The following is a 14,228-nucleotide window of genomic DNA, read 5'->3' as shown; positions in this document are numbered from 1 at the left end:
ACCTCTCACACACATTTCAGAATTAGTATTATAACCTTGTTGTGCTAACCTTCCTGGCAATTTGGCTTTCCAGGATTTGCAAGATAAAATAAGAGTTCTCTAGCCTTGTTTTTAGGCAACCCTGTTACCTGGTTCCAGTAACCTTCCGAGCCTTACTGTCTGTGTTCACTGCTTGGGAGATCGGTAACCTGCCTCAGCCAGGATTTCTTGCTGTTCTGCGAACCCATTCTGTGTTTCCCTGTTGTTTGTTTGTGCAAATGGCACTGAGCTCGTGGTTCTTTGTAAGTTCATCGCAGAGGGATGCACATTAGAGTCCTTTTGTAAGATGTCTTACCTTCCAAGTTGTATTCCTGAGGGCAGGCGTAGTAACTGTACAGATAGCTTGTAGGTGTGCACTGGAATAAGTGAGGCTGTTGTGCTACTCAGTTGTGTTTAACTTAACACGTGTCTGGGCAAGAGTGATTTTGTTTCTCCATCGTTGTTTGTTTGGCTGACCATGACCGGTTACCTGTTAGTGGTGATGTCTGGAAATACTTGCAGCTGACATTCTCTTACCTCTCCCCTCAGATGAACAGTGTTTTGAGGCAGATGCCGTATGGCGGGAAATTTGGTTCTCCGCACCTGGATCAGTCAGGATTTTCCCCGTCAGTTCAGTCACATAATCATACTTTTAACCACTCTTCGAGCTCCCAGTGGCGCCAAGATACACCATCACCACAGCGGAAAGTCCGGCAGAATCCTCACCCCTACATGGCGGACAGACACTATGCCCGCGAGCAGCGTTACCCTGACCTTGGGCCTGACCACCACTACAGAGGACGCAGAGATGATTTCTTCTATGAAGACAGGAGTCCCGATGGCTGGGGCCATGACTACGAGAACAAGAGAGACGCCAGTAGAGAGGGGAAGTGGCGTTCGTCTCGACACTGACGAGGGTTGAAAGGAAGACGTCCTTGGAGGGTCATTCTAGGCCCTTTTGGCCAAGATGATCTGGGGATGTTCTGTTAGAACTGTACAGAGCAGCTTTACGGATGGCCATATTTCTTCATAAAAATTTTAAAACCTGTTGGTCCAATCTAATACAGAATGAGAATAATTGTTCCATTTTTATTACATTAATGACCTTTCACCTCAGGGTTTTATGAAGAGGAAAGGGTTTTATACATAAGAAAGAACCACAGTTCCTACTCATTTTAGACAATTGAGGAAGGGATGTATCATATGGATTGGTTGTATTATAAAGCAAATATTTTAATGATCTGTTATCTTTTTTGTAATGCAAGAAGTTTCTTGTTAGTAAGATAATTGGTGTATATAATAGAAAACATTCCAGTTAGTCTGAAATGACTATCAGTATTTTGTTAATACATGAGAAAATGTAATTTCAGTGATTCATTTTACTAACATTTTATTGGAGAAAGCCTATTGATAAAGTTTGGGGATGAATCATATTGTTAAATGCTTTAGAGAATTTAAACACACATTCTGTGACATTCTCTTTTGAGTTTTACCCTAACTGAACATACAAGTATAAATCTGCACATGCTCTCATTCTGAAATTTTAGAACTTGCTCGTTAGATCATGTTTGAAGTTGCTCAGGAAATTAAATATCTCTAAATGAACTTTTTTACATAAAAAATACAGTATTATTATAAATCCCTTTTTTTAGGAAGAAGAACAATTTTAATGCATGGTCAGATAAAATGGTAAAATGTTTCACTGAAAGTATACTTTTTTGGAAAAAAAGGTTCATGAAACCTTTAAGTGCTGCCTCTATCACTCAAACTTTAAAAATTTGAACATTTTCAAAGCACCCAGTGTATGTATGAGCATACATTTTATTATGGAGAATGTATAGGTTGCTTTTTTTGTTTGAACATTTGATAGAATTTAGTCTTAAAAGTTTTCTGATTTAAAAAATTTTTAAATCTAATTCAACAAAACTTTCATGTATTAAGATACTAATTCCCTTTCATTGTGGAACTTGTTTATAAAAATCCATTCCTTGAAAAATTTGGGTCCTTTTTAATATTAACTATAATATTTGTACTATGTTGCTTTTTAATATATTGAAAATACAAAAAAGGGGTCTGACCTGTTTTTTAACTTAGAGACATTGTACACAAAAAGTTAACAAAATACTTTTATTCCATGATTGCCTGGTGTTAAGAATGGCAGTTCTTCCCATTTGGAGCATCGAGAAATACACCTTTTGTACATAATAGACTTAATATTTTAGAATCAGATTTTCAGTGACACATGGATTATTATTCTGAGCACTGTAAACTAGCTTCTCCCGGGTCCCTAGGAGTCGATACACATTCAGGTTTTCTGTTTCTAAATGTATGGAGTTTCCTGTGTGCAGGTAAATGGATCTGATTACTCAGCAGAGAAAGCGTCAAGGTAAAACGTGTTTGCTCAAGCAGGTTAGTAGAACAGTTTGTTTCCAGTGAGTCCATTACCTTCATGTGTCCCATATTCCATAGCATTTGTAGATACAAACACATACTAATAGTGCTGTCTTGTAGCTTACCTGTGGGTCAGAGCCTCTCATATTGATTCCCTCGTGATCCCGGTTCAGGATCATCTTTTCTTACAGCCTTTGTAGCACCCCTGTGAGGTGTGCTTCACCCCAGAGCCAGATGAAAGTAAGCAGCCCAAATCCTGTGTGCAGGGATAGAAAAGGACACCCTTAAAGAGCTGAATATAGCTGGTGAGATAGCTCACCAAGGTATTGAGAGCGACAGAAAGGGAGAGACTGCTTTTGTGGGATTATAATTTTCTTTTTCTTTGTGTTTCTCTAGACAGCTCCAGGAAGGCGGAAATCGTATCTTACCCCTGAAGTCCCGGTATCCAGTGTGCCTGGCATATGTATAATGCTTGGTGAATTTTTGATGAATGAGCAAAGGAACATTTGTCAAAGAATTGAATTTAAAAAAATGGAGGCTTCAGCATAGAAAATTGTTTCAAAAATAGTTGTTCTAACCTTCAACCACTATTGCATTCTATTATAAGAGCTATGTATCACAATATATATTATGCCTTTAAAACACTATAGAATTATATTTTTCAAAAAAATTTTTTTTGAAGAATATTATGTTAACTAGGGTCCCCCCTTCACCAAATCCCCCCCACAAACCCCATTACAGTCAGTGTCCATCAGCATAGTAAGATGCTGTAGAATCACTACTTGTCTTCTCTGTTGCACAGCCCTCCCCATACCCCGCCAAACATTATACATGCTAATCGTAATGCCCCCTTTCTGGCCCCCCCCATCCCTCCCTTTCTCCCCAGTCCCTTTCCCTTTGGTAACTGTTAGTCCATTCTTAGGTTATTATGATTCTGCTGCTGTTTTGTTCCTTCAGTCTTTCTTTGTTCCTATGGTCTTTGGGTTTGAGGTGGGTCTCTTGTAAGCAGCACAGAGATGGGTCTTGCTTTTTTATCCATTCTATTACTCTGTGTCTTTTGATTGGTGCATTCAGTCCATTTACATTTAGGGTGATTATTGAAAGATATGTACTTATTGCCATTGCAGGCTTTAGATTCGTGGTTACCAAAGGTTCAAGGTCAGCTTCTTTAGTATCTTACTGTCTAACTTAACTCACTTATTGAGCTACTTTAGACACTTGTCTGGTCATTATTTTTCTCCCTTATTCCTCCTCCTCTGTTCTTTATATGTTAGTTGTTTTATTCTGTGCTCTGTTGTGCTTCCTTTAACTGCTTTTGTGGGTAGTTGATTTTATTTTTTGCCTTTAGTTAGTAGTTGGTTGGTCTGCTTTCTTTGCTGTGATTTTATTTTCTCTGGTGACCTATATTTAGTTTTAGAAGTGCTCCCATCTAAAGCAGTCCCTCTAAAATACCCTGTAGAGGTGGTTTGTGGGAGGCAAATTCTCTCAACTTTTGCTTGTCTGGGAATTGTTTAATCCCTCCTTCATATTTAAAGGATAGTCGTGTTGGATACAGTATCCTTGGTTCAAGCCCCTTCTGTTTCATTGCATTAAATATATCCTGCCATGCTCTTCTGGCCTGTAAGGTTTCTGTTGAGAAGTCTGATGATAGCCTGATGGGTTTTCCTTTGTAGGTGACCTTTTCTCTCTAGCTGCCTTTAAAACTCTGTCCTTGTCCTTGATCTTTGCCATTTTAATTATTATGTGTCTTGGTGTTATCCTCCTTGGATCCTTTCTGTTGGGAGTTCTGTACACTTCCATGGTCTGATCGGTTATTTCCTCCCCCAGTTTGGGGAAGTTTTCAGCAATTATTTCTTCAAATACTCTTTCTATTCCTTTTTCTCTCTCTTCTTCTGGTACCCCTATAATACGGATATTGTTCCTTTTGGATTGGTCACACAGTTCTCTTAATATTTCATTCCTGGAGATCCTTTTATCTATCTCTGCATCAGCTTCTATGCGTTCCTTTTCTCTGGTTTCTATTCCATCAATGGCCTCTTGCATCTTTTCCATTCTGTTTATAAATCCTTCCAGAGATTGTTTCATTTCTGTGATCTCCCTCTGGACTTCATCCCTTAGCTCTTGCATATTTCTCTGCATCTCCATCAGCATGGTTATGAGCTTTATTTTTAATTCTTTTTCTGGAAGACTGGTTAGGTCTGTCTCCTTCTCAGGGTTTGCCTCTGTGATCTTGGTCTGTATCAATTTCTTCTGCCTTCTCATGGCGATAGATATATTTGTGGGGAGCTGGCGCGTGTGTTGGGTAAGAGGAAGTCCCTTCTTGCCAGTTTATGGCCTTCCTCTCCTGGGAGAACAGCGGCCTCTAGCGGCCTGTGCTGGGCAGCTGCGTGCAGACGGGGCTTCTGATCTTGCCCCGCGGCTATGGAGTTTAGCGCTGCAGTTGCTGTGGGCGTGGCCTGGCTCGGGCTGCTGCCCCAAAATGGCGGAGCTGCATAGGAGGGGGAACAGGTGGGAGGCTGGTTATCGCAGTGAGGGGCGTCTGAGCGGGGCTGCGGGGGTTTGGGCACCCAGAGCTCCTTGAGGTTCGCAGCTGCTGGGCTAAGTGTCCCAGGGCGCTTCTGTCCGGCTGTGGGGTCCCTGTCCCTTTAAGACTTTCAAAAAGCACTCGCTTTTCTTTGTCCTGGGGTGCCGGCTGCGGGACCCGCTCACAGGTCTTACTGTCCTGTTTCCCTAGTTTCCAGCACCCCACGCATGCACTGTGCGCTCTGGTCCAGATGGCTGGGGCTGGGTGCTCAGCAGCCCTGGGCTCCCTCCCCCTCCCTGCTGTCTCCTCTCCTCCCACTGGGAGCTGGGGGGAGGGGCGCTCAGGTACCGCGGGGCACAGCTTGTATCTCACCCCCTTTGCGAGGCACTGGGTTCCCGTGGGTGTGGATGTGGTCTGGCTGTTGTCCTGTGTCTTCTGGTCTCTCTTTTAGGGATAGTTGTATTTGTTGTATTTTTAAAAATATATGTGGTTTTGGGAGGAGATTTCCGCTGCTCTACTCACGCCGCCAGCTTGGTTCTCCTTCAAATTTTTAAGACGTTTGGATCTGTATTAATGGGGTTTTCTTTTAAAAATTGTTTATTAGTTTGGTTTTGAGATTATTGGTTCTGCTAGTTTTGTAAAGTGAAATGGTAAGCTTATCTTTTTCTATACCCTGAAAAAAAATTGAATTCTTAGGGATTATCTGTTTCTTTAAGACTTCTTGAAGATCATTTATAAAACTGCCTGGGTCTTAGGAGTACCTCTTTGACTTTTCAATTTCCTTTATGGTTATTGATTTATTTAGGTTTTCTTAGGAGTCAATTTGGATAATACCTTTCTAAAAAATCAACCATTTTCTCAGTCTTTCCAAAATAATTGATACAGGTTTGTACATAGTATTTCTTATAATTTTTGTAAAACTGTATCTAGTCCAGTGTTAGTTTCTGATGTGTTTTACTTTCCCTCTACACCCTGGTCAGACTTGCCTAGAGGCTGTGCTGCTGGACATTTTATATTTATGTATTTTATATTTATATATATGTATAAGAAGCCCCACATGGCATTAAAAAAAAGATTCTTTTTAAAGGAGATTTAAATAAGAAAAAGATCTTACCTTATTTTCCAGCAGTTACGATTTCAGGAACTCTCCCTCTTTGTGTAGATCCACGTATCCATCTGGTATTCTGCTTGAAGAGGATCTGGTATTTCTTAAGAGTGCAGGCTTACTTGGTAATGTTAGCTTTTGTAATTGAAAAACCACATTTGTTTTTGAAATAACATTTTTTCGCTGGGTATAGAATTCTAAGTTGATGATTTTTTTTCTTTTAATACTTCAAAAAAATGAGGCTGTACTGTCTGATTGCATTTTTTCCTATAAGAATTCTGTCATAAACTTAATGTGTCATTTTTCCCTGGCTAGTTTTGAGCAATCTGATCATAATGTGCCTTAATGTAGTTTTCTTCATGTTCCTTTTGCTTGGGTTCGTTGAGCTGCATGGGTCTCTGGGTTTATGGTTTTTACCAAATATGGAAATGTTTTGGCCATTATTCAAAAGAATTTTCTGTCCCCACTTTTCTTCAGAACCCCAATTATAGGTACAAGTCAGCTTGATGTCCCATGGCTCACTGGTGTGCTGTTTATTATTTTTTTCTCTGTTTTATTTTGGGTGGTTCTATTGCTGTGTCTTCATGTCTTTTCCTGCAGTGTCTCATTAGCAATTAATTCTAATATAACCTTTGTCTTAGCTGTTGTAGTTTTTCTCTCTACAAGTTTGATATGAATCTCTTCTTTCTGATCATTTCCTTTTTTCAGCTTTATTGAGGTACAATTGACTAAAGCTATTTAAAGTGTATTACATAATAATTTGATACACAGTATACACTGTGAAAGGATTTTCCCCATTAATTACCACAGGATTTGAATCATTTTTATATCTTCACTTTCTGAAATTTTCTACATAGGGAATAAAGTCATAGTCATTTTAAATTTCTTTGCTAATCATAAAATGTTCGTCAGTTCTGAGTTGGTTTCTACAGGGTCACTGTATTGGGTATATCGTCCTGCTGCTTTATGTGCCTTGTCATTTAGATTGGATGCTAGGCGTTGTGACTTTTACCTTGGATGCTTGGTATTTTGTATTGAATGTTCTTCTAGGACACAGATACTTGCAAACAGTTGTATCCATTCAGGACATGATTTTAAGATTCGTTTGGCAGGTTTGGAGAAATATTTAGTCCAGGATTAATTCACCCCATTGCTGAGGCAAGACTCTCGAATACTCATAGGCATCTCATGTTGTGAAGTTTTTTCAGTCTGGCCGGTGGGAACAGAGTGTTCCTGGTCCTGAGTGCTGTGTGGTATTCCCTCTGATTCTTTGGGGCAGTTCTTTCCTGTTTTGGGTACTTTCTTCAAACCTGTGTGCTGGTTGGTACTCTCATGACTCCCAGAGGAAACCAGACCTCCAGGTTGGCTCCCTGTGCACCTGCCTCAGCACGTGTGCTGGCATTCTAGCCGCTTTCATTTCCCTGGACCCTCAGGTTTATTTCTGCAGCTCAGTTTGCAGGGCTTTGCCTTTTCTTCCCACCCCCCACCCCCCAGGGCTGCAGCCTGAAAACCCCCTAAAGGTAGCAAGCCGAGGCAACCGTGGGGCTCGCCTTGTTTGCTGTCCATGTCTCTAGCATCGCTGTCCTTGGTACCTGATGTCCAGTGTCAGGCTGCATTGGTTTGCATATGGGTTTTTTTAGGCAGGAGGGAAATCGAATCCTTGTTACTCCATCTTGACTGGAAGTGAAAGATAATCATGGGTGTGGGTATATAATGCGCTCACAGTTTTTCATTTTAAATGGTCTACTTTTAGGTTTGATTTTTCTCACCTCTTTACATGCTTTTTATGTCTAAATGACTTTTGTCCAGTCTTCTACTATAACTTCTCGTTTTATATCCTTGTAGACACAGCATGTGGCCTATGTGATAAAAGTCTGTAGAGAGACAAACCAGATCGCTAGCCGGGTGATCCCAGGACTTCCCTTGGTTGCCCGGCGGTGAACCAGCAGGACGGCGCCCGTGGCCCAAGCGCGCCGCTCGAGTTCCCAAGGAACCCGGGGCCCACGGCCATCGTCCTCTGCTGACCCTCTGCCTGCGAGCTCCGTCCACATGGGCGATGCCTGCAGGTTTCTCTTCCCAACTTGGTCACACGGTGTTTAAAACACACTTACTTTTCTCTTTCAAAATTCTGTCTTTACAAAATGCTGCCTTATCTGGCAAGATTTGTAAATTAAGAAAGTCAGGAGAAGTCATTTAAAAAATGAAAATTAAGATGTATGTATTTTAATTTAATGCATATAAATACACATTCATTTTCCCATCTCCTGATGCAGGGTCAAGGCCTTTTCCTTAAGTCTAGGGGTGCAAAACACTGGGCTTTTCTTGCATGAATCAGTACTGGACTTCACGGCCCATGATTTCTGGTTGGGGTTTATTTACAGTGGAATGTGAATGTGGAGAACATGTGGAGTATTCAAGTTTCCTAGGGCACACGTCCAACATTTGTTTACAGTTGTCCTCACACATCTGACAGCACATTTTTGTAAGGATTTATTTTTACTGAAACTTTACAAAGTATTCAACTTGTTCAGAAACAGCTACTGTTTTTCTCATTCGTGGGCATTTTTCACATTCATATTTCATTGGTTTATATGTATTCAAATTAATAACATACTAATAGGAACTCGTGTAAGCAGGTTTGGAACAACTTAAGTAAGCAAGAGTGAGTGAACGTTCAGGAGCTGCTGACTCGTCTCTGGCCTGCAGTGTGTCAGAGACATTGGCGTTTATTACAGGAGGGACAGAGAACACAAGTTAATCCAATAAAAGGAGTTAAACGTGCTTCTAATATGGTAGGTAAGGCCTGTGATGTTTCAAATCCTATATATTTTTCTCTTCTGAATCTCTTCATTCTGAGAGGGGTTATTCTAGTTTTTGCCATTTTCTCTGAGTGATATATCCTAGTCTGTATACGCCCTGAAGCTATGTTCCTGCCAGAGTAAGTAGGAAGTTTCTCCACCACCTACTATGACTCTTGCCAATGTAAATATCTTTGACCTCTTTTCATGCTACTAACCTCGACTTCTATTTGTTTTATATTACTAATTCACATCTTTAATTTTGTTAATATTTGCCTGCTATGTCTTTGTTGGTTAATTTTTAATACTTTTATGTCACTTGATTTTAGGAATGCCTCATATTAGGATGTTTTGATTTATTCCTCTTACATTTCCTCGTGTAAGTATGTTTATAAGCCGGACCACCTTTTCTTTGTTATTTTCCATCCTTCTAGTGCTCTAGTGCTGCATGTTTGGAGGCATACTAGAATCTCCTAGAAGCCTTTCAAAAAACAATTTAGTGCCTAAACTCTACTGCAGTCCAGGGGAGGAGAGTGGGATCAGTATGTCTTCAAAGATTGTAGCGTGAAGTCAGCATTTAGAAGCCTAGTGTCCCACTACGTCTATTCCTCTGGTGCTTTGCTTCAAATTCTCAGCAGTCACATTTAAATGTATAATTTTCTGTTGGTGGATAGGCAGAAACAACTGTCGTAGTCAAGGTGAAATCAGAGAGGCGGAACTAGGAGTGAGGCAGAGGAAGGGTCACCGGGCAGCTGTGGCTGTTGGTGGCCGGACCTGTTGCCCTGCATCTGGTGTTGGGCCTGAAGTCATGTGAAGTTCACCAGCCCAGCAGGCGGGAGGGAGCACTGGATAGGACCAGGGGAAAGAAAACGCAGCCTGCGTCTCCCGTGGCTCCACCGTGGAGGACGTGGTAGCCTGAAGCTGTAGGTGGAGCTGACACTCTTGGCTGTAGAACTGCACGTGTCTTTGGCCTGTGACTCAGACAAGTTGAAAGAAAGGTGGTAGGAGCAGGAGCTCAGACTGGGTGCTGCCCCACACCAGCGTGGCGAGCCAGGACACAGGCACCCTCCCCGCCTGCTAGAGCATGAAAACATGGTAGCTGCTTCCCTTAGGAGTTGCAGATCCCAGGCACATTTCTTCTGTGGTCAGCTGCCCTGTGACTCTGGCCCTAGCTACCTGGAGTGGGGCCGGACTTCACAGGTTAAGGGCTTAGTCCTCTAGAGACTGGCTCACTTTCAGACACCAGCCTCAGCTCAGGTCCCCAGGCCACCTATGCTTGTGGCAAATTCCGGGGCTCCCACTACCTCCCCAGGCTTGATAATTCACTAGAATGACTCACAGAACTCAGGAAAAGCTATACTTAAGAGTTACGGTTTTAACTGTATGCTGCCTTCTCTATAGCAAAAAGGATACAGATCAAAACCAGACAAAAGAGGAGATGGTCAAGGGCAAGCTTTCCACAGGGTCTGGCGTGGAATCAGGATGCATGACCCTGCTGGTACATCAGCGTGCCTTACCAGCCGGGAAGCTTACCTGAGCTTCGGGTCAGGAGTTGTCAGTGGGGTTTCATTACGTAGGCATGACTGATGGAATGTGATTGGTTCAGTCTCCAGTCCCCTCCCCTCCCAGGAGCTTGGACTGATATCACGCGGCTCAGAGACCCAACTCTTAACTGTATGGTTGAGCTTTCCAGCAAGGCTGCTCCCATCCAGTGGCCCACCTAGTTTAACAAAGAGAATAACAAAACATTCCTGTCCCTTAGGAAATTCCAAGAATTTAGAGGTTGCCTCCCAGAACCAGCAACAGAGGCCACTCAAATTATTTACTATAGTGCATTCACTCTAAATGGGAGCTGGGCGGGACGGGAATTCTTGGGTTGACAGGAAGCAAAACCACCTCAAAAGCACAGTATCTGACTCCCCTAATACCCTGTGCATAGCTTCATTTTCCTTGCTGTGAGGAAAGCACGGAGACCACCGCCAGAGCTTTTTCACAATCCCTAGGATTTGGGTTTGACACTGCCATCATTTAAAAATGCTACCTTCTCTTTCTAAGGAGTTATTTCTTAACTCCTTATATGTTATCTATTATACTATAACTTTTTTAGAACTATAAATTATAGCACCATAATCTGTAATCTATTAAACAACTTTTAAGAATTAGTCACTTCTAAGTAGAAAGGAAGATTACTTGACAAATTGAAAATGTCATACTTCGTTTGGGTCCTGAGATACTGAAGTGTGGATGAGAACAACTGTTTTCTAATAGCAGTTACTGAGCGTTCACTACATGCTAAGGATTGTGCTAAGCCACTTATAACTGTTTTACGGAAGGGAAGTTGAGACTTGGAGAAATCAGGTAACTTCCCCAAGATACACAGTGGGGGAGACCACATTCATATCCAGTCAGTGCGATTCCAGAGCTCAAACTCGGAACTATTACGCTGATTTTAATGATGTGTGACTGCGCCACAGGTAGATCAAGTTGCTTTTATGGCCTAATGTTTGAAATTCTTATATTTTGTGCTTAAAAATAGGAAATTATCTATTTTTATAATTTTAGCACTGTAAATAATAGGAAAGATGCCAGGGGTATGGATAGTTTTCTCAAAAAGTAAAAAAACAAGTTGGATAGAATCTTTTTTTTATGTTTAACTTAGTATTTTTAATATTGGCTTTTCAGATCTATTGATAGACTGTTTAAAATGTTTACTAATGTTATTTAAAAAATTTTTTGTTTCTTAGAAAGATAATAGATTCTCACAGTTCTAAACTAAAACTGTATCAAGAGATACCTGTTGAGAAGTCTTGCAGCCACTCCTGTCCGTCTGCCTCCTTCCCTACCAGTTCCCGGTAAGCAGCCACTTGCTAGTGTGTCAGGTGTCCTTCAGTCATTTCCTTGTGCAAGTGTATTTTCATTTTCCCTCTTTTCTTTCATATGTTGCTTTTTGCACTTAACAATATTAACTTGGAGATCTTGAATTGTGATTATTTGAATGCAATTTTTGTAGCTCTGGTAAAGATCATCCTTTGGCAATTTGCATAAGTATTATCACTTTTGTGTGCCTTATTATTTTGCTTTATTTCGACATCAGTGTACATTAAGCTTTCTTTTTAAAAAACAAATAAGTATCATGTTCTTCAAATGCATTCATATTTCTTTAAGAAGAGATATTTCTTCTTAAGAGGGTGGCCTAATTCCTGTTGGTGAAGGCAAAATGCATTTAACCCATGTGTTTTAATTATCAGCTGCAGTTCAGTAAACCACCCCAAACCCAGTGGCTGCAGAAGAGTCATTTGGCCGGGACTCCACAGGGATGGCTCTTCTCTGCTTCACGTGGCATCACTGGGGTGACTCAAGTGGGGGCTGGAAGATCCACTCCCCAGGCGGGTCACTCATATGACTGTCCAGCTGGTCTTGGCTGTTGGCGAGGAGCCCAGCCAGGGCTGTGAGCTGGGTGGTGGTTCCTCCCCGTGGGACTTGCTTGGGTTTTTCTTCAGCATGGTGACTGGGACCCAAGAGAGGAAGGAGGAGGTGCCTGGTATCTTATGACCTAGCTTAAGAAGTCAGAGCCCGGTGATGAGAGAGGAGAGTCAGGTCACGTGGTAAGAGAAGACTGTGGGACGGAGCTCCTGCTGTGACCATCTTTTAACAATTGTATCTGCTACACCATCTTCCAGGACCCAGACTCTACAAACAATAGTACTAAAAACAGCTACTGTTGTTTGCTTCTAGCAACTTTATTTTTAATTTTTCCCATTTAAATGCTTAATCCACTTAGATTTTATCTTTTAAAATAAAGTCAGAAGCCAATTAAAATTTTTCTCAGGATAGCTATCCAGTGGCTAACAAAATTTATTATCATTCCATCTTTTCATTACTTACTGAAATGGTGCCATTACCACATCCTAAATCCCCCCCATTGTAGTAAGTCTCCTTGGGGACTTGATCCTCTGCACAGAGATGACCATCTATTCACGCCCTAGAACCTAGTTATCGCAGGGCTACTCGTCCCGCACCTATCCCATCGCTCTTCTTTTTCAGACTTGTGCAGGCTGATTCTTGCGTGCTTATTTTTCTACGTGAACTTTATCATCAGCTTTTCTAGTTTTAAACCAGTCTGTTGTTATTCCTGTAAAAATGGTGATTATTGATTTTTAAATTACTTTTATGAATAATGAGATTGGGTATTTTTGTTTCTTTACATCAGTCAAATATATTTCTTCATGAACTGTTTTTCACATCCTTTGCCTCTTTTCCTATTAGGGTTTTGATTCTTATTGATGTGTGAAAGCTCTTTGTATTTGAGAATACCAGAGCTTGCTTTGAAATGTTTCTCTTAAATGTTTCCCCAATTACAGTAGCTTCCCCTTATCCACGTTTCACTGGCCACAGTTTCAGTTACCCGCCTTCAGTCACAGTCCAGAAGCAGATGGTCCTCCTTCAGACATATAGTCAGAGGTCAGTGGGAGCCTGACACTTCATCACAGGGCCCCCGCCATTCACGTCACTTCATCTCGTCACCTGGGTGTTTTATCATCTCACGTCGTCATAGGAAGAAGGAGAAAAGAAAGATGAATATAGTCCAATAAAATACTTTGAGAGGGAGGGAGAAAAAGAGGCCACATTCCCATAACTTTTATCATGTTATATTGTTGTTCTATTTTATTATTAGTTATTGTTGTTAGTCTCTCACTATGACTAACTTACAGATCAAACTTTATCACAGGTATGTTTATTTAGGAAAAAACAGTATATTTGTAGAGTTCAGTACTATCTGTGGTTTCAGGCATCCCATGGGGGTCTTAGAACATATTCCCAGCAGATTAGGGGAGATTACTATAGTTAATTTTGCTTCTGATGCTTTTTGAGGTCTTGAAATAAATGGTACTCTTGTGTGTGTGCTCATGCATGGGCAGGGGAGTGGAAGCTGATTATCTTTCATGTGGTTTCTCCTGCTATTTTGAGGTTTATACATTCTTTCCCTGCTGCAAAATAAAGTCATATTTTTTTATGACTTTGTTTTTATATTTAACTGTTTAATCCATTTAGCATTTATTAGTAAATTGTATGAAGTTCTGATTGAACCAGATTTTTTTCCTTGTCAGTCTCTCCAACAGTTAAACAAAGGCCTTTATTTAACTGTTTATTTTTCTGGAATTCAAAATATGACCAAGAAAACATCATTTCTCAAGTTTGAAGAAAAACCCACGTATGACTTTGACGGTGACTGTGCAGAGCCTGTAAACTAACACAGGAAGGACTGACAGCCTGGCCCGGTGGGGAGATGACCTACTGCCGTCAGATTTCAGGTCCTCTAGTTTCTGTTTAAGAAGATGGGCCTTCCCCCAGATATGACCGTCTGTCTGAGTTTTAAATCACAATTTATAAT

General features: G+C 41.1%; 1 protein-coding gene across 3 annotated transcripts in view; it reads left to right on the top strand.

Annotated features, from left to right (window-relative positions):
- The window catches only part of RBM7 (RNA binding motif protein 7), a 63,327-nt gene extending 49,954 nt beyond the window's left edge, over positions 1-13,373 (top strand). For 2 of the 3 annotated variants that reach the window (XM_073239759.1, XM_017668455.3), the window contains 2 exons: positions 568-11,688; positions 12,085-13,373. In XM_073239759.1, coding sequence (XP_073095860.1) covers positions 568-930 — 363 coding nt within the window. In that variant the 3' untranslated portion in view covers positions 931-11,688; positions 12,085-13,373. The remainder of the gene's footprint in view (positions 1-567; positions 11,689-12,084) is intronic. The other variant, XM_073239760.1, reaches the window with a different exon arrangement.
- The last annotated feature ends 855 nt before the right edge of the window (positions 13,374-14,228 follow it).

This window comes from Manis javanica, chromosome 6, assembly GCF_040802235.1.
Source record: "Manis javanica isolate MJ-LG chromosome 6, MJ_LKY, whole genome shotgun sequence".
NCBI classification, from domain to species: domain Eukaryota; kingdom Metazoa; phylum Chordata; class Mammalia; order Pholidota; family Manidae; genus Manis; species Manis javanica.
This window is presented reverse-complemented; position numbering and strand designations above follow the sequence as displayed.